Source organism: Chiloscyllium plagiosum, chromosome 17 (genome assembly GCF_004010195.1).
Source record: "Chiloscyllium plagiosum isolate BGI_BamShark_2017 chromosome 17, ASM401019v2, whole genome shotgun sequence".
Taxonomy (NCBI): domain Eukaryota; kingdom Metazoa; phylum Chordata; class Chondrichthyes; order Orectolobiformes; family Hemiscylliidae; genus Chiloscyllium; species Chiloscyllium plagiosum.
Window position 1 is genome coordinate 68130450 of NC_057726.1, and position 25804 is coordinate 68156253.

Here is a 25804-nt window from a genome sequence, read left to right on the forward strand (position 1 = left end):
GCCCCTCCCTCTCCTCACCCATTTCTCCCCGCCTTCCCTTGTCCCTCTACCCCTCTCTTACCCTCACCCCTTTCTGACTTAGACGGCCTTGGGTGAGCGCTGGTGACTTGACCAACCAACCTTCCTTTACTTGAGAACTGTGGGAATGCAACAAATGAATCTCACTAACAAGAGGGACAGTTCTGAGCAGTTACCTCAATGTGCTTCCAGTCACAGCGATTCTAAGGTTCCCCCAGCCGACCGTTTGCAGTCAGCACACCCCATCTCCCACAATAAAATTAGCAATTTGTGGACAGGAGCGGGCGGTGATGCACTCTGTGGCCGAGCAGCCATAGCCAAGGCCCAAGGCGAAATCTTCTCTACTGCCATCAGGAGAGAGGAGGAAATGGGCAGTGGACAACTTTCAAATGCGAGGTCTTGTCAAGGGAAGGAATAAAGGGCAAGCCATCCTCCAGTTGTCCGGCAGGAGGAGACGTTTGGGGGGGGTGTGGGTCTAACCAGTCCTGGCATCTCTTTTTTTCACTGCAACATTCAAATTTAAGCATTTGCAGGTTCAGATCCCACCATTCTGTGGGTTAGCAGTGTGATGTCTATCATCACAAGCCACTGCCTGGTTTCAAAGACGGTAACCTTAAGGATGCTTTTCTCTGAACAATGCTTCCCTCCACATCTATCTCACAGCAGAAGATCGAAGACCCACAGAAGTCTTCACTCTTCAAATGGTTTGTATCCTCCTCGCATATTACTGATGGTACAGGCAAAAGCATGAGATTAGCTCCCATGCAAAATGAGGTTGCAGGGTAAAGTCAGGAGTTGCCTTGTACTATTTCCTGCTCCCATGTACTGCAGGCTCCTAATTTTGAACCAGCTCATTTTTATACAACTTAGAACCAAGAGCTGAACCATAAAATGCAATGCCCTACAGGGCCTAGCTGGGTGAGGGGATGCACACGAGGAAGGTACATGTCATTTCAAAGGATGGAGAAGTCATGCGAGGTGTGTAACCACTGTGTCAGTAAACAGCCAGCACACATTGTCAGAAGATCCCAACACAACACAACACAACACAACATATATACGTGGCTTAGATGAGTGAAGTGAATATAATACCTCCAAGCAATCACTGAAGGAAGGGCAGGACAGGACAGGGGAGGGGGTTGGAGAGGGGGGGGGGGCAACATTCCAGTTTATAGAAGTTTCAAATGTGATAGGGGGACGTAAGAGAAGGTGGGGTGTTGCATCATTGATTTAAAAAAAAAGGCCGTCACTGCAGGAATGAGGGAGAATGTCACTGAAGGCTATCCGGGTAGAGGTCATAAATAAAAAAAGTGGCAATCACTTGGCAGGGATTAGACTACAGAACCGCTCAGTGGCTGGAGGGAGATGGAGGCCAATCACACAGCGGTGTGAGAGGACTGGAGTTATAGCAGTAGGGGATTTCAACTTTATTGTTCATTAACTAGGATCGCCTTAACTTTAAAGGATTAGACAGGGCGGGATTTTTTTTAATGTGGATCCAGGAGAGCCTTTTGTGCCAGTGATCGTGCTAGTGAAGACAGAGGAGTACCAGACCTCATTCCAGGCAATGAAGCCAGTCAGGTGGTTTAAGCTTCAGTGGGCAAGCGTTTTGGGAATGGTGGCTGTAACTCAAAGTTTCAAAGTTATAATGGATAATGCAGATGTAAGTGTCTAAATTGGGGGAAGGTCAATTTGAATATCATTACAGGGGATCTGGCAAACACAGAGTAGGAGCAGCCGCTTGAAGGTACGTCCACTTTGGGAAGGTAGGAGTCCTTTAAAAGTAGTACAGTGAGATGTCAGGGTAAGTGTGCTCCTCTAAGAATGAAGGGCAAGGGAAGCAAGTCTAGGGAACCCTGTGTGTCTCGGGACATCGAGAGTTTTATAAGGGAAAAGGAGGAAACACATATTAGGTACAATGCATAAACCGGGGAGGTCCTTCAGAAGTGTAGATGGTGTAGGAGGGTGCTTTATAAAAGAAATTAGGAAGACAGAGAGGTCTACAATATAGCATTGGGATTGAGAAAAACTCCAAAACGTTTTACAAAGCACATTAAGAGCAAAAGGATAACCAGGGAAAGAGTGGGGCCTACTAGCGACCAAAGGGACAAATTGTGGGTGAGGCCTTGAATGAATATTTTTCATCTTTATTCCCAGAAGAGAAAGACTTTTGTGGCCATGGATTTCAGATGGGATGGTGAGGTTCTAGAATGTATTAAAATTAATGAGAAGGAGGTATTAGAGGGCCTGTATCCCAGGGAGGTAAGGGAAGAGATTGCTGGGGCCCTGTCAGAGATATTTACTACTTCACTGACCACTGGTGACCGGAGGATAGCGAATGTGGTTCCTTTGTTCAAGAAAGGCAGCAGGGATAGGCCAAGTCATTACAAACCAGTTACTCTGATGTCAGTGGTAGGGCAATTATTGGAAAAATTCTGAGAGGAAGGATTAATCAACACTTGGGAAAAGCAGGAATTGGTCAGGGATAGTCAGCATGGATTTGTCAGAGGGAGTTCCTGTCTGACTAATTTATTAAAATGCTTTTTGAGAATGGTAAGAGCCGAGTGTTCAAGACAAGTTGGCAAACCAGATCCAAAATCAGCTTGTAAACAGGAAGCAAAGGGTGACGGGGGAGAGATTTTGTTTTGGGAAGGAAGCCTGTGACCAGCCAATGTATCACAGGGATTGGTGCTGGGACCTTTGCTGTTTGTTCTGTACATTAATAACTTGGATGTGAATGTAAAAGTTACAATTAGTAAGTTTATAGGTGACACAAAAATTGGTGGGTGCTGATAGTGAGGAGGATGGTCTCGGGCTACACTCGGATCCTGATCAACTGATAAACAATGTCAGATGGAATTGAATCCTGATAAGTGTGAGGTGATGCACTTTGGGAGGTCTAATAAGGGAAGGATTTGCACAATGAATGGTAGATCCCCAGGGAGGTACTGAAGAATAAAGGGACTTTGGTGTACAGGTCTATAGATCCCTGCAAGGTGTGAGCACAGGTAGACAGGGTGGTGAAGGCGGCATACTGGATGCTTGCTTCCATTAGCCGGGGTGTAGATTATGACAGCAGGGAAGTCTTGTTACAACTACACAGAGCATTGGTTAGGCCATACTTGGAATGTTGCGTGCAGTTCTGGTCGCTACACTATTGGAAGGACATGAGTGCATTGGAGAGGGTGCAGAGGAGATTCACCAGGGTGTTGCCTGGGATGGAAAGTCTCCATTATAAGAGAGACTGGACAGGCTGGGTTGGTTTTCCTTTGAGCAGAGGAGGCTGGGGGTGGGCCTGTTTGAAGTATACAAAGGTATGAGAGACATAGACAGAGTAGATCTTGGTAATCTTTTCCCCATGGCAGACATGTCTAAAAACAAGAGGCCATAAGGTTAAAGTGAGGAGTAAGTGGTTTTGAGGAAATCTGAGAAAGATTTTTTTTTCGCACAGAGGCTGCTAGAAATGTGGAATGTGTTCCCTGAGAGGGCGGAGGAGGCAGGTACTTTTGCAACATTTAAGCAACATCTGGGTGAGCCCTTAATATGCCAGGACACAGTAGGCTACAGACCAAGTGCAGGGAAATGGAGTTGGTGTAGTTTGGTGCTTATTGATTAGCAGAGACATGATGGACCTAAGGGCCTGTTTCTATGCTGCATGACCCTATGACTCTAGATTTACCGGTGACACCAAGTTGAGCTCTGAGCAGGATGCAGAGATCCTTCAGTGTAATTGGGACAAGTTGATTGAGTGGGAAAATGCATGGCAGATGCAGGATAATTTAGACAAGTGCAAAGTTATCCACTTTAGGAGCAAAAACAGGAAGGCAGATTATTATCTGAAACGGTGATAAATTCGGGGTGGGGGGTGGAGGGAAGCACTGCGAGGCCTGGGTGTTCTTGTGCACCAGTCGCTGAAAGTAAACACACGGGTGCAGCTGGCAGTGAAGATGATAAATGGTATGTTGGCCTTCATAGTGAGAGAATTTGTACATAGGAGCAGGGAGGTCTTGCTGCAAATGCACAGGGCTTGGTGAGATCATGCCTGGTGTGTGTGTGCAGTTTTGGTCTCCTTATCTGAAAAAAAGAATCCTGGAAATGGAATCAGTACACCAAAACTTTATCAGACTGATTCCTGGGACAGCTGAACTAATGAATGAAGACAGACTGGATCAGTTAGTGACCGGAGATTGAATGGCAACTCCTGTAAACCTATAAAATTCTAAGATGACGAGACAGGGTAAGTGCAGGAATGATATTCCTGGTGACCGGAAAGACAAAGTTAAGCCATTGCACAACTAGCAGATCAGATCTAAGCTTTGCATTCCCGCCACATCCAGTCGCGAATGGTGGTTGGCAATTAAATAACTACATAACAAGCTCCATAAATATCTCCATCCTCAAAGATGGAAGAGCCTAGCACATCAGTGTAAAAGATAAGGCTGAAGATATGGATCCTGTAAGTGAAGACAGTTTTAGTATGGAAGGGCAAAATGTGTAGGTGCAGGCTTAGAGGGCTGGAGGGCCTGCTCCTGTACTGTATTGTTCTTTGTTCATTCACAGCAATCTTCAGCTGTGGATAACCCAACTTGGTCTCCTCCAGTGGTCCCCAGCATTACAGATACCAGTCTTCAGCCAATTCAATTCACTCCACGTGATATTAAGAAATAGTTGGTGGAAGTGGATACTGCAAAGGCTATGGGCCCTGACAATAGTCCAGCGATAGTACTGAAGACCTACACTTCATAGCTTGCTGCTCCCCTGGCCAAGCTGTTCCAGAACAGTTACAGCACTCGCATCTCCCCAAACAATGTGGAAAATTCCTCAGGTATGTCCTGTACATAAAAAGCAGGACAAATCCAACCAGCCAATTACCACCCCATCGGTCTACTCTTGATCATCAGTAAAGTGATGGAAGGTGTCATCGACAGTGCTTTCAAGCAGCACTCGCTCAGCAATAACCTGCTCAGAGACTCCCAGTTTGGGTTCCACCAGGGCCACTCAGCTCCTGACCTCAGTACAACCTTGGTTCAAACATGGACAAAAGAGCTGAGGTGAGGAGTCATCAAGGTTGCACTGGACCACATGTGACACTAAAAATTAATGGAAATCAGAAGAGAGTCCCTGCTGGTTGGAGTTATACCTGGCACATAGGAAGATGGTTGTGGTTGTTGGAGGTCAGTCATCTCAGGCACAGGATATCTCTTCAGGAGTTCCTCGGGGTCATGGCCTAAGCCCAACTATCCTCAACTGCTTCATCAATTACCTATCATAAGGTCAAAAGTGTGTATGTTTGCCAATGATTAAACAATGTTCAGCATCATTCATGACTTCTCAGATACTGAAGCAGTCCATGCCCAAACGCAAAAACATCTGGACAATTTCCAGATTTAGGCTGACAAGTGGCAAGTAACATTCATGCCACACAAATGCTAGGCAATGATCATCTCCAATAAGAAATGATCTACCATTCTCCCCTTGATATTCAATGGTGTTACCATCACTGAATCCCCCACGATCAACATTCTGGGGGTTACCATTGACCAGAAACTCAAGTGGACTCAGCAAATAAACCAAGTGGCTACAAGAGCAGGTCAGAGAGTAAGAACACAGCAGAGAGTACCTCACCTCCTGACCCAGCAAAACCTGTCCACCATCTACATGGCAGAAGTCAGGAGTGTGGTGAAATACTCCCCACTTGTCTGGATGGGTGCAGTTCCAATAAACACTCAAGAATCTTGACACTACCCAGGACAAGCCAGCCTGCTTGATCAAAAACTAACCTCAAGACAATTGCAAGTTAATCGACATGGAAAGCAAGCTTCAAGTGGAATGATGCCAGAGTAAATGGGAGGGGAGTACATTTCTGGGAACCAAAGGAACAGATGAAGATGTTTCTAATGGAAATGTGCATGAAGAGCCGAAGTCATGTTGTACTGGAGGCTGAACGGTTCATTGATGTTGAACAGGCAAGTCTCGAACCCTGGTCTGCCTATCATCCCTTAAACACCACAAGTAATTAATATGAGGAAAGCTTGTCTGAGTAACACCATGCACATTTCTTTACTTTAATCATGGACTCTTAGGAAAGCTTCAAGTTTGTGAACTATTATAGCTGTTTGCACATCAATGAACATTTTGTTATCTCTGATACCGCAGGCATACTGGCCAAATGACCTGACATCGCACTGCCCTATTGACTGCGGCCTTGTACTAGATAGAATCCTTTTCACGAAGGGCAAGGGACATTTAGCTGGCTCCTTTCCTTTACATACATACATCCTATATTTTAAGCACCTAGGTCCACAGAAACAAATTATAACTTCAGTTTCTTTAGTTTCCAAATAGATGTTTGTTTCTGGGATGTGAGTGCCCTTGGCCACACAAACATTTCTTACTCATTCTTAATTGGTATCCAGAAGGTGATGGTGAGCCACCATCTTGAACAACTCCGATCTACCTGGTGATCAAGTTGCTGTAAAAGGGAAGGAATTGCAGGATTTTGACCCAGCAACTCAGCAGGAATGACAATTATCGATCCATGTCAGGATGGTGTGTGGTTTGCAGGTGGTTATGTTCCATGATTCTGCTACCCTTGTCCTTCCAGGTGATAGAGGCCATGTTTTGGAGAGTGTGTCTAAGTAGCCTTGGTGAGTTGCTGCACTACAACTTGTGCGATAGTGAAGGGACTGAACATTGAAGTTGGCAGATGGGATGTCAAGTAAATGCACTGCTTTGTCTCTGATGGAGTCAAGCTTCTTGAGTGTTGTTGGAGCTGCACCCATCCAGGCAATTGGGGAGTATTCCATCACACTCCTGACTTGTGCTCTGTAGATGGTGGACAGGCTTTGGGGACTCAGGAGATTAGTTATTCGCCACAATATTCCTAGCCTCTGATATGCTCTGATATCCACTATGTTTATGTGATGAGTTCAGTTGAATTTCTGGTCAATGGTAGTCCCAAAGATGTTGACAGTGGGGGATTCAGTCTATTGATTGTCAAGGGGCAATGGTTAGATTGTCTTTTACTTGAGGTGGTTATTGCCTGGCATTTGTGCAGTGCGAATTTTTCTAGCCCCTTCTCAGCCCAAGCCAGTATCTCGTTGTATTTGAACATAGACTGCTTCAGTATCTGAGGAGTCGAGATTGGTACTGAACGTTGTTCAGTCATTAAGCAGTTGGAAAAGTCAGATTGACAGAGATAGCCACGAGGAAGAATTGAAAGGATTAAGAGGGCAAAAATAGAGTATATAAAAAAAAAGCTGTGGGGAGTGTACAGACTGATTGTAAGTGTTTCTGGAGGGATGTGAAAAAAAAGATTAGTGAAAATAAATGTAGATCCATTATAGTTAGAAATGGGGCAAGTTATAATGGGGAAGAAAGAGACAGCAAACTAATTTACTACATATTTTGGTTCTGTCTTCAAAAAGAAGATACAAGTAATGCTCCAAAAAATACTGAGTCTAGTGACAGGGAGGAACAACTAAAGGAAATCAGTATTAGTCAAGAAATGGTATTGCAGGAATTGATGTGATTAAAGGCTGGTACTGACCAATAATCTACATCCTAGAATACTTAAATGTGTGGCCTTAGATATAATACATCGATTGATAGTCATTTTTCAAGATTCTACAAACTCTGGAACAGTTCATAAGGTAAAAAATGACCCATCAATTGTCAACTTACATCATTTGATTTCAATACCTAGGATTGACTAAAATGGTTTCAAAAATGGCTAGGTTTCAACCCAAAAAACACAAAATACCCACATTGATTACCTATTGCGGTTGAACCAAGTTCATAAATCCGCAATAAACAAGACCTAGTCTGAACTGAATTTAACATTTCATCAGAAAGACTGAAGTCAGTCAGTCAGATCTGTATCTCCGTTTGAATTGCATATTTCTGGCAGTTTGATATATCATACAGTCATTGAGTCCTACAGCATGGAGACAGGCTGTATGGCCCAAACTGGTTCAGGCTGACCAAAATGTCCATCCACTGTAACCCCATTTCCCTGCATCTTTCTAAGCTTTTCTATCTATGTATTTGTCCGAATGCCTTTTAAATATTGTTAGTGCACCTGCCTCAACCACTTCCGCTGGCAGCTCATTCCATATGCATACCACCCTCTGTGTAAAAACGTTGCCTCTCAAGTTCCCTTTTATTCTTTCCCCTTTAACCTTAAACTCAATTCCCCAACCCTGGGAAAAAGACTATCACCCTCTCCATGCCTGTCATGATATTACACACTTCTATAAGATACCCCCTCAGTCTCCTAAGCTCCAATGGAAAAAGTTCTAGCTTGTCCAACCTCTCCCTGTAACTCAGACCATTGAGTCCTGGCAACATCCTTGTAAATTTCTTCTGCACTCTTTCCAGTTGACTAGTATCCTTCCTATAGCAAGGTGACCAGAATTGAACTTAACACTCCAAGTGCAGCCTCACCAACGTCCTGTACAACTGCAACGTAACTTACCAGCTTCCTTGTTCAGTGCTCTGACTGATGAAGGCCAATGTGCCAAAAGCCTTCTTCACTGCCCTGTCTACCTGTGACTCCACTTTCAGAGAACCGTGCACCTGAACTCCAAAGTCCCTCTGTTTCACTACACTCCTTAATGCTCTACCATTCACCATGAAACTCCTACCTTGATTTGACTTTCCAAAATGCAAGACCTCACACTTATCTATATTAAATTCCATTTGCCATTTCTTGGCTCAGTTCTCCAGCTGATCAAGGTCCTGCTGCAATTTCCAATATCCTTCTTCACTGTCCACGATACCAACTATTTTAATGCCATCTGCAAACTTACTATTGATGTCTTGTACATTCTCATCCAAATCATTAATATAGATAACAACAGCAATGGGCCCAGCACCGACCCCTGAGGCACTCCACTAGTCACAGGCCTCCAGTCTGATAAGCATCCTTCCACTATTACCCTCTGCTTCCTACCATCAAGCCAATTGTGTATTCATTTTTCCAGCTCTCTCTGGATTTCATACAATCTAACCTTCGAGCATCCTACCATGTGGAACCTTATGAAAGGCCTTACTGAAATCTATACAGACTTTGCTTACTGCCCTGCCCTCATCAATCCTTCTGGTCACTTCAACAAAGAACTCCAACAAATTTGTGAAGCATGATCTCACATGCACAAAGCCATGCTGACTATTCCTAATCAAATCTGAAAATGTGTTGCTGGAAAAGCATAGCAGGTCAGGCAGCATCCAAGGAACAGGAGAATCGACGTTTCGGGCATAAGCCCTTCCTCAGGATTCCTGAGGAAACGTCGATTCTCCTGTTCCTTGGATGCTGCCTGACCTGCTGCACTTTTCCAGTAACACATTTTCAGCTCTGATCTCCAGCATCTGCAGTCCTCACTTTCTCCTATTCCTAATCAAATGCTGTCTTTCCAAATACATGTATATCTTATCTCAGAATTTTCTCAAATAACCTACCTATTATGGATGTTAAACTTACTGGTTTATAGTTCCCAGATTTTTCTTTGCAGCCCTTCTTGAATAAGGGCACAATATTCACTACCGTCCAGTCTTCTGGGACCTCACCCACGGCTAACGATGATGTAAGAATATCAGCTAGGGCACCTGCAATTTCTTCTCGAGCCTCTTGCAGTGTTCTAGATATATCTGGTGAGGACCAGGAGAATTATCCACCTTCATACATTCTAATACATCCAACAGCATCTCTAATATGGACTGTTCCCAAGATATTACCATTAACTTTCCCAAGTACCCAAGTCTTCATGTCTTTCTCCATGGTAAACACAGAGGCAAAATATTCATTGAGGACCTTGCCCACCTCCTCAGGTTCTACACATACATGTCCACTTTGGTCCTTGAGGGGTTGTATTGTCTCTCTCTAGTTATTCTTTTTCCTTTAATATATTTAAAAGAACCTCTTTGGATTCACCCTAATCTTCTCAGCCAAGGCTATCCCATGCCCCCTTTTCACCCTCCTGATTTCCTTCTTCAGTAAACTCTTGTATCCCCTATATGCCTCCAGGGATTCCCTTGATCCGAGTTCCCTGTACCTGAGCCATACCTCCTTTTTCCTGATCAAAGCTTCAATGTCTCTTGTCATCCAGGGTTCCCTGCTCCTGTCAACTTTTCCCTTCGCCCTCATAGGGGCGGCACGGTGGCTCAGTGGTTAGCACTACTGTCTCACAGCGCCAGGGACCCGGGTTCAATTCCACCCTCAGGTGACTGTGTGGAGTTTGCACATTCTCCCCGTGTCTGCGTGGGTTTCCTCTCAGATGTTCTGGTTTCCTCCCACAGTTTAGATGTGCAGTTTAGGTGAATTGGTCATGCTAAATTGCCCGTAGAGCTAGGTACATTAGTTAGGGGGAATGGATCTGGGTGGGTTACTCTTCGGAGGGTCGGTGTGGAGTACATACCTATCCATGCCTTGAGTTCATCGACCTTACCTGTCAGTCTTCTTGTATTGAAATAGATGCAATTTAATCCAACAGGCATACTTTACTCCCTGTCGTGTTCCAGCCTGACTTTACTGTTCCTGATTACTGTATCTCCTTGCAGCCTCGCACTTGCCTCCCTGCTGTTGAGGATCCCATCTCTTTGTCAGTCTACTTTAAACCCTCCCTTGTCGCGCTGGCAAACCTGGCTGCCAAGATATTGATCCCCTTCCAGTTCAGATGCAGCTCATCCCTCTTGGACAAGTTACCTCTGCCCCAGAAAAGATTGCAATGATCTAAAAATCTGAATCCCTGCCCCTGCACCAATTCTTTAACCATGTATTCATCTGTCATATCCTCCTGTTCTTACCTCCACTAGCACATGGCACTGGAATTAATTAAGATAAAAGACTTGTCTTTGAGGACCATAATTATTCTCCTCATACTACATTCCAGGTCTGATTTGCCAGGCAGAGCATCAGAACGTCCCAATCACCTCAGAACTCACTCCTGCGTATTTATTATTCTATATGTAAGTCATTAGAGAACTTAGTCAGATCTCAGGCTTTAACTTCCTCAGAGTAATTCAGTTACTGGAAATACATCATGACTTTCCCAGATACAAAAATTCTACTTCCCTTGTCATGCAACATGTGGAAAGGCATTTGTACATTAAAATAGAAATAAAACTCGATATTCTCACCTTGTAAGTAACTGCTGTCTATTCTAATAACAATACCTTATAGGTAAAGTGTAGGTATCTGTCTTTCCTGATTTTCCTGATGTGATTTGTACTGTAGGTTTCAGCACTGAGCTGAATAAGGTGAAGAATCTACCCTATTGTGAAACAGAGACTTTTGAAGTACGGTTTGACCCCCTTCGTGCAAACCTCAGTATTGGACCTACGAAAGTTTTGATGTCGATACAGGTGTGTAAAAGTCATCACTCCCATTTTTTAAAGATCTGGTTTTATTTAATCCCTTTGCATATTTTTGTATTAGAATACTTTGAGGTTGGCATGATGCATTATTTAGTGCAGCAGTTTTCATTTGCTGTGCTATTCTGAAGCAGGAACGCTGTCTGTCACTCTTGCAGAAACTTGGCTCCTGTAATTATTTTATATCAAAATGCTACCAAATCATGTCATGTACCAGAGAACAGTTGGCATCTGTGATTCTTCACACAGTGGGGTACTTTGATTTTTAGCACTGCCCCAGTATGGGGAGGATGATCAAAAGCTGAGTCATCCTGACACCTCTCACACTGTTTAGAAAACAATATTGGCAGACCCAGGGAGCAGCATCCTGTTTGCATCTCTCTTGCAGCTGTCGTCTCTGCTTTGGATGTTTTTCTTGGAATATTTGCAATCTTATTTTTGGGCGATAATGATCACAATAGCCTTTCCAAATTAAATCTAGTGTTTTCAGCAGGTGAAACATTGCACAAGTAATCTGGACAATTTCAGTTGACGATGATAATTGTTCTTTCACACTTTGCAAACAGTTTAACAGCTAGTCAACCTGAAAAAGTAACATCAGAGGATATTAAACTAGTTGTTGAGAGTGGGAAAATTAGCACTGTACCTGTCTGGAATTAGTGTGGGATACAGGGGAGTGGCAAGTCTACTGCCCCTTGAAATCTGTTCCTGATTCAAATTGAAATGCCAGCAAGCAGTGATTATTGACAGTGATTTATACACCATAAATAACTGCTACAGCTATGTGAGTGTGTTTGTCTTAAATAAAACATGTTTAGCAGGATGCAGTGTAAGTTAACTGCAGGCTGAGCTCCATGCATCAACTGATAGGTGGGCCCCATCCATTTGCTGGTCTGTGTCACTCACCGATTTAATCAGTTCTTTCTTGGGTCGCCCTTTCAGCTGAGGGAGATATCCTTCACGAAAGGAAGCCAATCGAACAATGTCAGGTCTAATTGGGGTGTGTAGTAATGAAAGACTCACTGTTACTGTCTTCTGTTTCTTATTCCAATAAAGTACACCAAAATTTCCATCCCCAGCAATCCTTCCAGATGGAACCTATAAGTTCCCCACAGAAAAAAACTCCAATCAGGGTGTTGACGAGGAAACACTGGGATTGTAACGTTCTTGCACCTGATTATTCTACAGTTCACACATGGGAATCCTGACATACAATGATAATGCATTACTCAAAGTTCAAATTTAACATTAATATCTTAACTGCCATCACTCACAATTTATAATTTGACCAGTCATACAAGCTGGCCCCATTTTGATAGCCCCAAAAATCATGTTGTTACATTTTCTGAGCTGATTTTTATTTTTACATTTTCAGCTGACCCCCTTTCTCAGCCAAGAACATGCTACTCTTACATTAATAATCAGAATTAGTTTTGCATCCCATGCAATGTATGTTTTGCTTGTCTTATAACAAGAATCAAGGAGACAATGTAAGCTGTGTTGTGAGGATGTGGAGGAGTTTATAACAGACCCACTTTTGCATGGATGCTGATGACATTTCAAAATAGTGACCACCTACACCCATGTCAGTTGCTCACTTTTAAGCTTATCCTGTAAATTGAACCTCTGCTTTTAGAGAGAATTTGTAAGGCTTCAGAGGTTATGTATGCCGATATTCATGGTAAGTTTAAATAATACAATCCTTCCCGTAACAAAACGCCCATTGCAGTTAGCCAGAAATACAGCACAAACATACCATGTTCTCCTTCCCTGTGCAGCTGCAGCAGGTTCTGGTACAGGGCTGTATTTGAGCACAGCAGCACACAGACAACCCTCAAGATGATCCTAACAGCCATTAATGGTGAATTGGAGTGGCCAATTCCTTTGCTGAATGTAGCTTTAGCAACTGACCAGACTCCTTGATTAGGCAACGAACCATAAAATGATTTTTATATCTTTTTTTCTCCAAGGTGCATGGGATATTTCATTGACAAGATCATACTATCCTATTACAATCAATCTTAAGCTACTGTTGGCCAATGGGATGTCTAATTCTTTGGTCAAATCACCATTTTAGGCATGCCCATGGCAATGTCCACATACTTAGAACTCATTCAGCATTTCCAAGCTCTCATGACTATTGCAAGCTCTTTATCATTCCTTATTTCCTACTCATAAGATAATAAAATAATCCAAGCTTTTTAAGTTTATGAATTCTTACAAATATTTGTTTGGAGAATTCGAAGTTTCTCTAAGTTTCAAAAAAGAACAACATTTTTGATAATGTCAGTCTATGTTACTTTGTCTTTCGCAAGACCTTCAAAAACATTTATGACCAACTTCCACTTTCTGTAACATATGAGTCTTTTACTGTTGTGCTTTCAGAAACCTGTAGGGAGGATATTCATGTTGAAGATATAAATTGCAAATGAAAAATTTGCCAATGTTGCAATCCCATCTCTATGCTGGCAGTACCAGCCAGTGGGACTTTTATCAGGGGAAAGTGAGGTTGGAATGTAGTCAGACCTGCCACCTCTTTTACTGGCATGGAGATGGACCAATCCTGGTGAAGCCCAATAAACTGTCAACTTCTGCTGCCATTGTTGTTTTGTGAAAGTTTTAGAATATCTGCATTAAATCTCTTTGAAGGTCCAGGGTGAACTTTGACCCATGAGTACTCAGTGAGACCACTGCTGGCCGACATCCTGTTATAGTTGGCCAGTTATTTTTGGATGTTTTATCTCCCCCTTACAAAATCTGAGTGCGTTTTTTTTTTAATGTGTCATGGGATGTGGGCATCGCTGGCTGGGCCAGTGTTTAATGCCAGTCCCCAGTTGCCTCCTTGAACCGCTGCAATCCATGTGCTGTAGGTAGACCCACTTATCATTAGGGAGGGAATTTGATCCAGGAACAGTGACATATTTCCAAGTCAGAATGGTGTATGGCTTGGAGGGAAACTTACAGGTGGTGATGCTCCCATGTTTCTGCTGTCCTTGACCTAAATGGAAGTGGTCAAGAGTTTAGAAGGTGCTGTCTAAGGATCTTTGGTGAATTTCTACAGTGCATCTTGTCAATAGTACATACTGCTGCTACAGAGCATTGATATTGAAGGGAGTGAATATTTCTGCTTATGCCAATAAAGTGTGTTGCTTTGTCCTGGATGGTCTTGTTTCAGCTGCACTAATCCATACAAGTAGAGAGAATTCCATCGCATACCTATCATATAGTTGTGCCTGTACTAACTGCTGTGTACATCCCGCCACAAGCAAAGGTTGAGGAAGCTCTGAATGTGCTGTACTTCGCCACTAACACCCTGGAAACGGAACCCCTGAGGCCCTGTTTATTGTCACTGGCGACATCAATCAAGCCAATCTAAGGAAGGTGTTGCCCAAGTACTACCAGACCATTACCAGCATCACCAGGGACTGAACATTTTAGACCATTGGTATACCACTGTGAAGGATGCCTACCGTTCCATCCCCTGCTCTCATTTCGGGAAGTCCGACCACAATGCCGTGTTTCTTCTCCCGGCTTACAGGCAAAAGCTCAAGCAGGAGACTCTCTCGTGGATACAGGTCCATTGCTGGTTGGAGGAGGCAGAGGATCAACTTCGGTGCTGTCTGGAATCGGCTGATTGGACCATGTTCAAACAGGCCGCAGGTACCTTGTACTAGTAAGCCACCACCGTCACAGACTTTATCAGCAAGTGTGTGGAGGACTCCATACTGAGGAAGTCAATCTGGGTGTTCCCCAACAGGAAACCCTGCATGAATCAGGATATCCAGAACTTACTAAAAACCAGGCATGAGGCCTTCAGACCAGGAGATCCATTCAAATATAAGGAATCCAAGTATGACCTTCGCAGAGCCATTAAGACAACTAAGGACCAATACCAATCCAAACCAAGACCCAGACAGACACCCGGCGACTATGGCAAGGACTGAATGCCATCACAGGTTCTAAAAAGCGACAGTGCTAGATAGCAAATGATGACATATTCCTCCCCCGATCATCTCAATGCCTTCTATGCTCGCTTTGAGCAGAAGTTCAGTAGAGAGGTAACACAAGTCCTGACGAACCTATCCCAACAGTCACTGCATCAGAGGTCAGATCAGATTTCCTTCGTGTGAATCCAAGGAAAGTGGAAAGTGATAGGACCAGACGGAGTACCAGGCTGTGCACTTAGAGCATGTGCAGGTCAACTAGCAGAGGTCTTTAACCTCTCTCTGCATTAGGACACTGTCACTGCATGTTTCAAGAGGGCCAACATCATCCCAGTGCCTAAGAGGGCTCATGCAGCATGTCTCAATGACTACTGCCCAGTGGCTCTGACTTCGGTGGTCATGAAGTGCTTTGAAAGTCTGGTCATAGCATTAATCACCTCCAGCCTCCTCACTACTCTTGACCCTCTCCAATTTGCCTATTGGACCAACAGATCCATGTCAGATAACATATCACTTGTTCTTCACTCCTCCCTAGAACATCTTGACACCAAGAATAACTATGTAAGAATCCTATTCATTGATTACAGTTCAGTCTTCAATACTGTTATCCCCCCCGAGACTGATTACTAAGTTTAGTGATCTCGGACTAAGCCCACTCTCTGCAACTGGATCCTCAGTTTTCTGACCCACAGGTCACAATCAGTGAAGATTGGGAACAATATTTCATCCTCACTAACACTCAATACTGGACTCCACCCGCCCACCCCCCCCTCGCACTAGGGGCGAGTACTCAGCCCCCTACTGTACTCACTATATACCCTGTACTGACTGCATCGCCAAATACCAAATGAATGCCATTTACAAATTTGCTGATGACACCATCATATTTGGTTGAATCTCAGAAGGCGACGAAACAGACTACAGATGGAAGACCTGGAAAAATGGTGCACTGAGAACAACCTAGCTCTCAGTGCCGGCAAAACCAAGGAACTCATTATTGACTTTCGGCGGGATGTTACTCATGTTCCCCTACACATTAACAGCACAATGTGGAACGAGTAGGGAGTGTCAAGCTTTGGGATTGGTCATCCACAACAAGCTTTCTTGGACTCTTCAAGGAACTCATTATTGACTTTCGGCGGGATGTTACTCATGTTCCCCTACACATTAACAGCACAATGTGGAACGAGTAGGGAGTGTCAAGCTCCTGGGATTGGTCATCCACAACAAGCTTTCTTGGACTCTTCATGTGGACGCACTTTTTACAAAGGCCCAACAACATCTCTTCTTCCTCAGGTAGCTGAGGAGATTTGGCATGACGGCGAATACCCTTGCCAACTTTTATAGGTGCGCCATCGAGAGCATTCTGTCTGGGTGTATCACTACCTGGTATGGCAACTGTACCATTTAAGATCGGAATCAGTTACGGAGAGTGGTGAACTCAGCCCGGACAATCACAAAGGCCAACCTCCCATCTATAGAATCCATCTACCAGGCCAGAGGCAAGGAAAGGCCGCCAGCATTCTCAAAGATCTATCCCACCCTGGCAATGTTTTTCTACAATCTTTCCCACTAGGGAGAGAGTACAGAAGCCTGAACACACGCACCAGCTGGTTGCGTAACAGTTTCAACCCTACTATTGTTAGCGACTCACAAACTCTTAGCATTTGCCTGTGCCTGTGTTTTTGATCTTGCTGTGGTTTACCTATTATTTTCTTATCTATTTTACTTAATGATGTGATCTGCCTGTATTGCTCACAAGACAAAGATTTTCACTGTGCCTCAGTACACATGACAATAATTTAATATACCTGACTTGTACTTTGTAAATGGTGGACAGACTTTGAGGAGTGAGGAGGTGAGTTACTTGCTGCTGTATTCCTAGCCTCTGACCTGCTTTTGTAACTGCTATATTTATATGGCAACAGCACAAAAGTGGGATTAATCTAATGCCAGAATCATAGTCTCAGTAGTTCAGTAGTCTGTACAAGGGGAAAACATTTTTAAAATGTTAGAAGTGCTAACATCACCCATGAATGCTCAGGTCAATGGTTTCACAGCTTTCTGCTCTCTCAATGAAAAATGTACCCATTACATGGGGAATTTAAAAGAATAGCCAAAATTCCATTTCTGATTCTTTCCATCAGCTTCCTTACTTTTGCACGTTTTGTCGTAACTGTCGCTGGGTTACAGTTCCATGATGACAACTTGATGGGGTTCCTTGCTTATGGCACAATTACTCTTCAGTCTAGATTAGAGTGGTGCTGGAAAAGCACAGCAGGTCAGGCAGCATCCGTTGAGCAGGAAAATCGACGTTTCGTGCATAAGCCCTTCATCAGGAACAATTTCTCTTCAGTCAGTCTAGTTAATTGCAGGCATCATTAAAGCCATCAGAACAGAGTCTGGTCCTTACTTGAGGAGTACACACAGACTGATCATCAGACTCAACTGGATGGTGCTTGGTTGGAAACCCAAGGGAATCTCTCTCTCTGGTTAACTTAGGGGACTTGAAGTTAGTCTTTCTGTCTTTTTTTCCAGTTTTTCCAATGAAATTCCTGTTTCCAAGAGGGACATTTTTGTTTAGTTTAGTGGTGGCCAAGTGGCTCGAGAGAATTCACTTAAAAACAACAAATATGCCTTAGGTATCTGCGTCTCAAATGTATTTTGAGTATGGTTCAGTCGATAGTGAAGCAGAAGAAGATGAAGATAGTTGATCCATGCTGTGAATTAATTTATTTATACATTTAATGTTTTGTTTAGGTTATAGGTGGGCCAACAGTGAATGTAATCCTGAGTGCTACAGTGACCATGCCTGGCTTAACCGTCTCCAGTGATCACCTGGACTTTGGCACTGTGCAATGTGGGCAATGTCAGGTTATGACCATTCAACTCCACAACCACCTGGATGTAACCTGTGAATGGTTTTTCACTGATACCAGTGTTGTAAAAGAGAAGGTAATGAAAGACTTTTCTGTTTTACAATAAGATGCAGGTATTAATAGACATAAAGAAATATCCACTTATGGATGAGTCTAAATCATAAATATAACACAAATAGTAGTACCTACAGCAAGAAAATCAGGAGGACCTTTATCTGGAGAATGGTGTGAGTGCGAAACTCACCATGGCATAACATATAAGGTAGATGACTTCAAGGGGGAGCCAGAAGGTGGAAGTGGGTTATAAATATGTTGTAAAATGGCCTCTTGTTGCTGTAAAATTCCATGTCAAATATATTTTATTGACTGCTACTTGTCACATTGTTTATCCAGCTTTGGGTTTTGTCATTTAAATAGCTTGATAAGCATGTTCCCCTGTACCTGCGATCCAAACTACTGAAGGAGTTGAAGCAACCTTCCTATGTATTCCGCATGTCGCCAGCTTGTGGTGTGCTGGAGGCTGGGGCGAAAGTGAACGTGCAGGTGACATTTATTCCTGATGAGGAGGTGAGTTTCTCAAAGACAAGAAAGAATAAAGTATCAGCCTAAAAGTCTGATATTCAATGCAGTTTCTGTTAGAAAATGTATCAGTAATAATTCTGAATAGGTTGATTACAAATTATGTGCAAGCTTCCGATCACAGTTCAATTGTTGAGCAAGGGTTAGGTGCTTTCCAGACAACTGAATGAGGGAAAAGCCAACCTAAGCAACCTGTGCATGAAAAGAGCAGGCATTAATTTGGATGGATATCCAGAATTAGCCTAACTTAGAAACATTGTTTAAGCAAGCTCTGAGACAAACCTGTTGAGACTTCCACAACTGTGAGTGAGAGCCAGAAAAATGAGAAGGATTCCAGAGGATGCTTTGGTGTAAATCATCCATCCTTTATCACATCTTTGAACCAAAGAATGGTACAGCACAGAATGAGGCCATTTATGGTATCTTGTGCTGGCTCTTGAAAGAACTGTACAATTTATCATACTGCCTCTGTTCTTTCTGCATAGCCCAAATTCCTTTTTGGAAGTTACAACTGAATTCACTTCTACTGCACTTACAGTCAATGCATTCCAGATTCTGCAACTCGCTGCAGAAAAAGAAATTCCCCAAGTTTCCCCACTGGGTCTTTTGCCAATTAACTTAAATCTCTGTGCTGTTATTATGGATTCTCCTGCCAGCAGGAACAGTTTCTCCTATTTACCCCATCAAATCCTTCACATATGTTGAACACATTACAGCTGGTAATATAAGCACGAGTTATAAGCTGGAGTAGGTCATATAAAGAGTAACATCTTTGTCGTAACATGACTATTAACAAAAATGTTTTAATGAATTAATATGCGTTTAAATATTTGCACTTGTTGCAAGATGAGAGTTGATTATGTTTTCTTCTCCCTGGCAGAAACGTTATAAACATCGTTTGATGTTGAACTTCTCACAGAGCAGTAACCAGGTGCTGATCACAGCCATTGGCCAAGGACTGGAGCCTCGACTTGAATTTTCTACAACTTTATTGGAACTGGGTCCACTTTTACCTTACAGTACAGAAGTCGAAGGGATAGTGATTGTAAAGAATCCCTGCACTTTTCCCATTGAATTTTATTCAGTGGAGTATGATAACAATTACTTGGAGGAAGAAAAGGTATCTGGAAAGCTGACAATATTGAATTGCTTAGATATATATGAGCAGGCATTCATCCTCACCAATGAGGGGGATAAATTGATGGAGTGGATCATTCACCCCTAAGAGAACACATGATTTAATTCCATTGATTTTATCAGAACCATGCTGCGAATCAATCCAGTTCCCGTCCTTATTCCAATGCCAGCTCCTGTCCCAGCCCTGTTTACAATCCCTTTGCAGCCTCAGCTCAAGTTCCCTGTCCCGTTCCCCATCTCAGCCTCAGCCTCCTCCAATCTTGGTTCCCTTTCTGACTCCACGTGACTCCAAGCCCATGTTCATCTGATATCCACATATGCAATAACCAGCAAATTTGTCCTTTAGACAAGTGATCAGAAGCTGTGGAGATATTAGGGCTAATCATTGCCTGATTGGCTAAGATACCAGTTAAGGTTGAAGAATCCCCTTTTGGTACTATGATGGGTTACCAATTGAATCACAGGGTGTTCTAAAATATGATTGAGTGACAGTTTTACTGCTTGTATTATGAATATGTAAACAAATGAAATTTTAATGTGATCGAAACAAATAGATGGAGAATCAAATAGTGTGCAACATTTAAGAGTGGTCTTATCTGAGCACACTCCGTATTAAATTCCTTGGCTCCGGAGTGTTGCGCTACGTTATCTACTGAACTGAAGAGTTTCACTTTAATTCCTATATTCAATTTGGCAAAACAATTATTTATTTTACATGTGTTTTTGGCAATATTAAATGCCAATTAAGGATTTCAGATTTACTAAGTCTGTGAGCATCAGATTTTAGTTTGGAGACCTTCACATTGAAGACTGACTTTCAAGGATTTTAGATAGGAAGTCATTAACTTTGGAGGTGTGTTTGAAAGCAGGTTGAGAAGGTGATTACAGATGAGTGGAAGCTATATTTTTGTTACAGACATACTTGGAGGTCAAAAGAAAATCAAGGTTAACAAGTTTTGAGAAGATTTGTAGCTCAGGTTGAGGTTTTGGATGTAGGTTTGGCACTGTGGATGGTGCAGCAGGTAGTAGCTGGCAGCTCAAAGCTCACGATGTTGCTGCTCTAGGACTTATTTGGTTATCTCCACTAAATATGGAGCTAATCCCAGAAAGATCTCAATGACTATGGAAAGCTTAAAGGTTTTGCTGGGTGGTATGTACAAACAAGTCCGAAGGATGTGGTGAATGTGCACTGTGGCCAAAGTTCTGATGTGGCTTTACATTGACAAGGTAGTTAGCTAAGAAAGGCAGATTAAATATAAACGAGAGTGTGGCGCTGGAATAGCACAGCAGGTTAGGCGACATCCAAGGAGCAGGAGAATTGACATTTTGGGCAAAAGCCCTTAACCAGGAATGAGTCTGTGAGCTGAGGGGCTGGTGCCATTTATCTCATGGCCTACAAGCCTAATTCCTGATGAAGGGCTTTTGCCCGAAACGTTGATTCTCCTGCTCCTTGAATGTTGCTTGACTTGCTGTGCTTTTCCAGCACCACACTCTCGACTCTGATCTCCACCAACTGCAGTTCTCACTTTCTCCAGAGTTAAAATCAACCGAGCTCATGTCTGAACTCTGCTCTGTGTTGACCTGGCATTTCATTTAATATGAATGGATACAATTTCGAATTTTTAAACTAAAACATTTTTAGGGCTTTACAATGAATAATGTCAATGTTATTGTCATTAGCCATCAGTCTTTGACTATATATTTGGTCCTTGAGGGGTTTGTGGGCTGTTCCAAGGGGTCAAAGGATTTTGCTGCTTGGAACTTTTCTTTATCATTACCATTACCCAAGCTTCCCTGCAATATTGCATGATACAATGACATACAGCAATAGACATGGATTAACCATGTTAGCCATGGAGAGGAAGGGAAGGGAGGCTACTCAGAATGGAATCAACAGCAAGTTGTGCTGAACATCTTTGAGTAGAAAAGTTAGAGCAGTGTTGAGGGAGGTCTGGGAATAGGTTCCATCAAATCTCCATATTGACATTTAGAATGTGATATGCATTTACTGTACTCAGGGAAAGCTGCTGGATAAGGGGAGAGTGTTTTAAATGAAATAGAAGCAATATTAGAGTTAAAATACCTAAATTTATATGTGTTGTGTCTGAATGCAGGCAGGACTGAGATAAGAAACTGCCAGTTCAGGGAGTACAGATACTCCAGTATTCTGTGGTATAATTCATTAAAACAGCTATACTAGGCAAAAGTGAGGACTGCTGATGCTGGAAACCAGAGTTTAGATCAGAGTGGTGCTGGAAAAGCACAGCAGGTCAGGCAGCATCCGAGGAGCAGTAAAATCGACGTTTTGCCCGAAATGTCGATTTTCCTGCTTCTCGGATGCTGCCTGACCTGCTGTGCTTTTCCAGCACCACTCTGATCTAAGCTATATGCTACTGCCTGTTGGTTAAAATGTTTTGTTAAAAGAGCACACTTTAAAAAAAAAAAATTGAAACCTCCTTAATGCTGAACCCTTTGCTTCACTTTTACCTGAAAGGTTCTGAGGATGATGAAGGGCTATGGCCCAGATAACATGTTGTTGCTGCCGCCAAGACAACCAGGCGAGAAACTTCCATTTGAATTATTGGATTACTACAAAGAGCAAAGCCTAATCCGAGAAGAACAGGAGCAAGCCAAGAATAGAGCCATGGAAGTCACTGAAGGTGAAAATGGTATGTGCTCAGAAGTAAATTGCACACTGAAACAATTTCCAGTCATTTTCTGTCCAAGTACAACTATAGCTTAGAAGTTACTGTGACTGATATTACTTGATCCATACTTTGCAGGTTTATATAATGTACGTTTTCTCATAATTTTAATGTAACCATGCGTAATAAACCCGCTAGTCAATTCTGAAACTTCATTTTATTTTTCACCCCTTTCTATGTCTCCTTAAAATCAAGTTCATTGATCAAATTTACAATCATATGTCTAAGGATCTTATCCAGCTCAGTGCAAAATGTTGTCTGATTACAGAGTTGATTAGTGCCATTACTCTTATTCCAGAACTAGAGTGGGCAAGATTTCAGCCCTGCTCCTGATAGTTCTGTGGGTGTAGACTGAAGTTCAGAAACGCATCCTATTTCTCTGGTCTATTCTGTCCTTGCACTTGTAAAGTGAGTGATCTTTCGCCCCTATCCCCAAACCGCAGCTGAACACCATAGTACCTAAACTGCTTCTATTTCCCAAAGATGTAACCACAGATGCCCTTGTGTGGCTAGTGGTACCATCCTCCTGCACCCCTCCAAAACTAATGTTTCCCGACGTAGAGTATGTGTTTTTATCTTCAACCACTACAACCTGAATAAAAAGTGAACACTCAAAGTTAGGCCTGCATTCTCCTGTCAAACCTGCACCACTAACTTTATCCTCACTTTTTTTTATGTTTCTTCATTTGTTATATGGCACCATGGTCATCCCCAATTCAGCTCTTTCAGAGGGCTGCAGTGGTACCTGACTTCAGCTTGTGGTACCGTTGCCATCCCAGTCACCATACCCCAGTACAAGTTCATTCACATGATATGTAACTTCAGCAAGGTATAAATCAATTTTAAAGCTCACCATGATTTATCAGCAACTGCAACATTGAAATAATTCTGCCCTAACCCTAATCCACTTCCTGTGAAAGATGAAGATCTTCAATAAAACTGCCGTTTAATATATCCCAGTATTTTTTTTCCTGTCCAGGCAGTGCCAGCATTTCCTATCCTTTCTTTCTTTGCCCAGTAAAGCACCATTATAAAGCACTCAATGTATGATGTCTAAAGTGCTTTACAACCAGTGAAGCTTCTGTTGCAATGTTATAATGAAGATAACATGGCAAACAATTTATGCCCAACATGGTAAAATAGGTAACAATGATGTAAAGAGGCAGTTAATCTTTTTTGCTCACTTAAGGGCAGAAGAAGCCTCTGTTTTAACTACTGATCAGATGATACAACACTCCCTTCAGGGACTACATTCAGGGATCAACACTATGAACTGAGATAGAAACCATGACCACCTTAGAGCTAGAACAAACAGAGTTGTTATCTCTAGTTTGTTATCCATGCCACGTGCTGGCGAGATGAGAAATAGAGCGAGCAGTTGAACACGTGGTTACAGGGATGGGAGAGGAGGGAGGATTCAGACACTTGGATAATTGGGGCTTATTCTGCGGTAGGTGTGACCTCTACAAACGTAATGGTCTACACCTGATCCAGATGGGTACCAATAACCTGGGGGGGATATTTGCTAATGCTCTTCAGGAGGGCTTAAACTAATTCAGCAGGGGGATGAGAACCTGAATTGTAGCTCCACTGTACAGGAGGTTGAGAGTAATGAAGTTATGAATAAGATTTCAAGGTCGTAAGAGTGTACCGGCAAGCAAGAAGGTGGTTTGAACTGTATCTACTTCAACGCCAGGAGCATCCTGAAAAAGGCGGGTGAACTTCCAGCATGGTTGGTACCTGGGACTTCGATGTTGTGGCCATTTCGGAGACATGGATACAGCAGCAACAGGAATGGTTGTTGCAGCTTCCGGGGTTTAGATGTTTCAGTAAGATCAAGAAAGGTAGTAAGAGAGGGGGAGGTGTGGCAAGTACAGTATTATAGTGGCAGAAAAGATGTTTGATGAGGACTCACCTACTGAGGTAGCATGGGCTGAGGTTAGAAACCGGAAAGGTGAGGGCACCCTATTGGGAGTTTTCTATTGGCCTCTGAATAGTTCCAAAGATGTAAAGGGAAGGACAGCAAAGATGATTCTGCATAAGAGTGAAAATAACAGGGTAGTTGTTATGGCAGCCTTTAACTTTCCAATATTGACTGGAAAAGCTACGTTTACTTCAGCAGTGGAAAGGAATTGGTATATATTGCAGGGCAAGAGTTATAGCTGGGGGAAAGGCAATTATGAGGTGATTAGGCAAGATTTATGATTCATAGGATGGGGAAAGAAACTGCAGGGGATGGGCACAACTGAAGTGTGGAGTTTGTTCAAGGAACAACTACTGTGGGTCCTTGATAAGTATATACCTGTGCAGCAGGGAGGAAGTGGTCAAGCGAGGGTACCATGGTTTATGAAAGAAGTTGAATCCCTTGTCAAGAGGAAGAAGGAAGATTATGTTAAGATGAGGCATGAAGGCTCAGCTAGGGTTTTTGAAAGTTACAAATTAGCCAGGAAGGACATAAAGAGAGAGCTAAGAAGAGCCAGGAGGAGACATAAGAAGTCTTTGGCAGGTAGGATCAAGGAAAACCCTGAAGCTTTCTATTGGTATGTCAGGAATACAAGAAGGACTAGAGTAAGATTTGGGCCAGTCAAGGACAGTAGTCGGAAGTTGTGCGTGGATTCTGAGGAGATAGAGGAAGCGCTGAATGATTATTTTTCGTAGACTCGATGGGATTGTGGTTCATAAGGAGGAGGTGTTAGCAATTCTGGAAAGTGTGAAAATATTATTATCATCTGGAAAGGAATAATTTGATTAATAGTAGTCCACTTGGTTTTGTGAAGGTAGGTCGTGCCTCACAAACCTTATTGAGTTCCTTGAGAAGGTGACCAAACAGGTAGATGAGGGTAAAACAGTTGATGTGGTGTATATGGATTTCAGTAAAGCATTTGATAAGGTTCCCCCACGGTAGGCTACTGCAGAAAATACAGAGGCTTCAGGTGATTAGCAGTTTGGATCAGAAATTGGCTAGCTGAAAGAAGACAGAGGATGGTGGTTGATGGGAAATATGCATCCTGGAGTTCAGTTACTAGTGGTGTACTGCAAAGATCTGTTTTGGGTCCACTGCTGTTTGTCATTTTTATAAATGACCTGGATGAGGGTGTAGAAGGATAAGTTAGTAAATTTGTGGACGACACTAAGGTAGGTGGAGTTGTGGATAGTGACAAAGGATATTGCG

The 25804-nt window shown here is 42.8% G+C and overlaps 1 protein-coding gene across 2 annotated transcripts in view; it reads left to right on the plus strand.

Annotated features, from left to right (window-relative positions):
- hydin (HYDIN axonemal central pair apparatus protein) overlaps positions 1-25804 on the plus strand; it is a 915145-nt gene that overhangs the window by 589487 nt on the left and 299854 nt on the right. For both annotated transcript variants that reach the window (XM_043707374.1, XM_043707375.1), the window contains 5 exons: positions 11252-11379; positions 18093-18287; positions 18629-18778; positions 19671-19910; positions 22422-22596. In XM_043707374.1, the coding sequence (XP_043563309.1) occupies positions 11252-11379; positions 18093-18287; positions 18629-18778; positions 19671-19910; positions 22422-22596 (888 nt within the window). The remainder of the gene's footprint in view (positions 1-11251; positions 11380-18092; positions 18288-18628; positions 18779-19670; positions 19911-22421; positions 22597-25804) is intronic.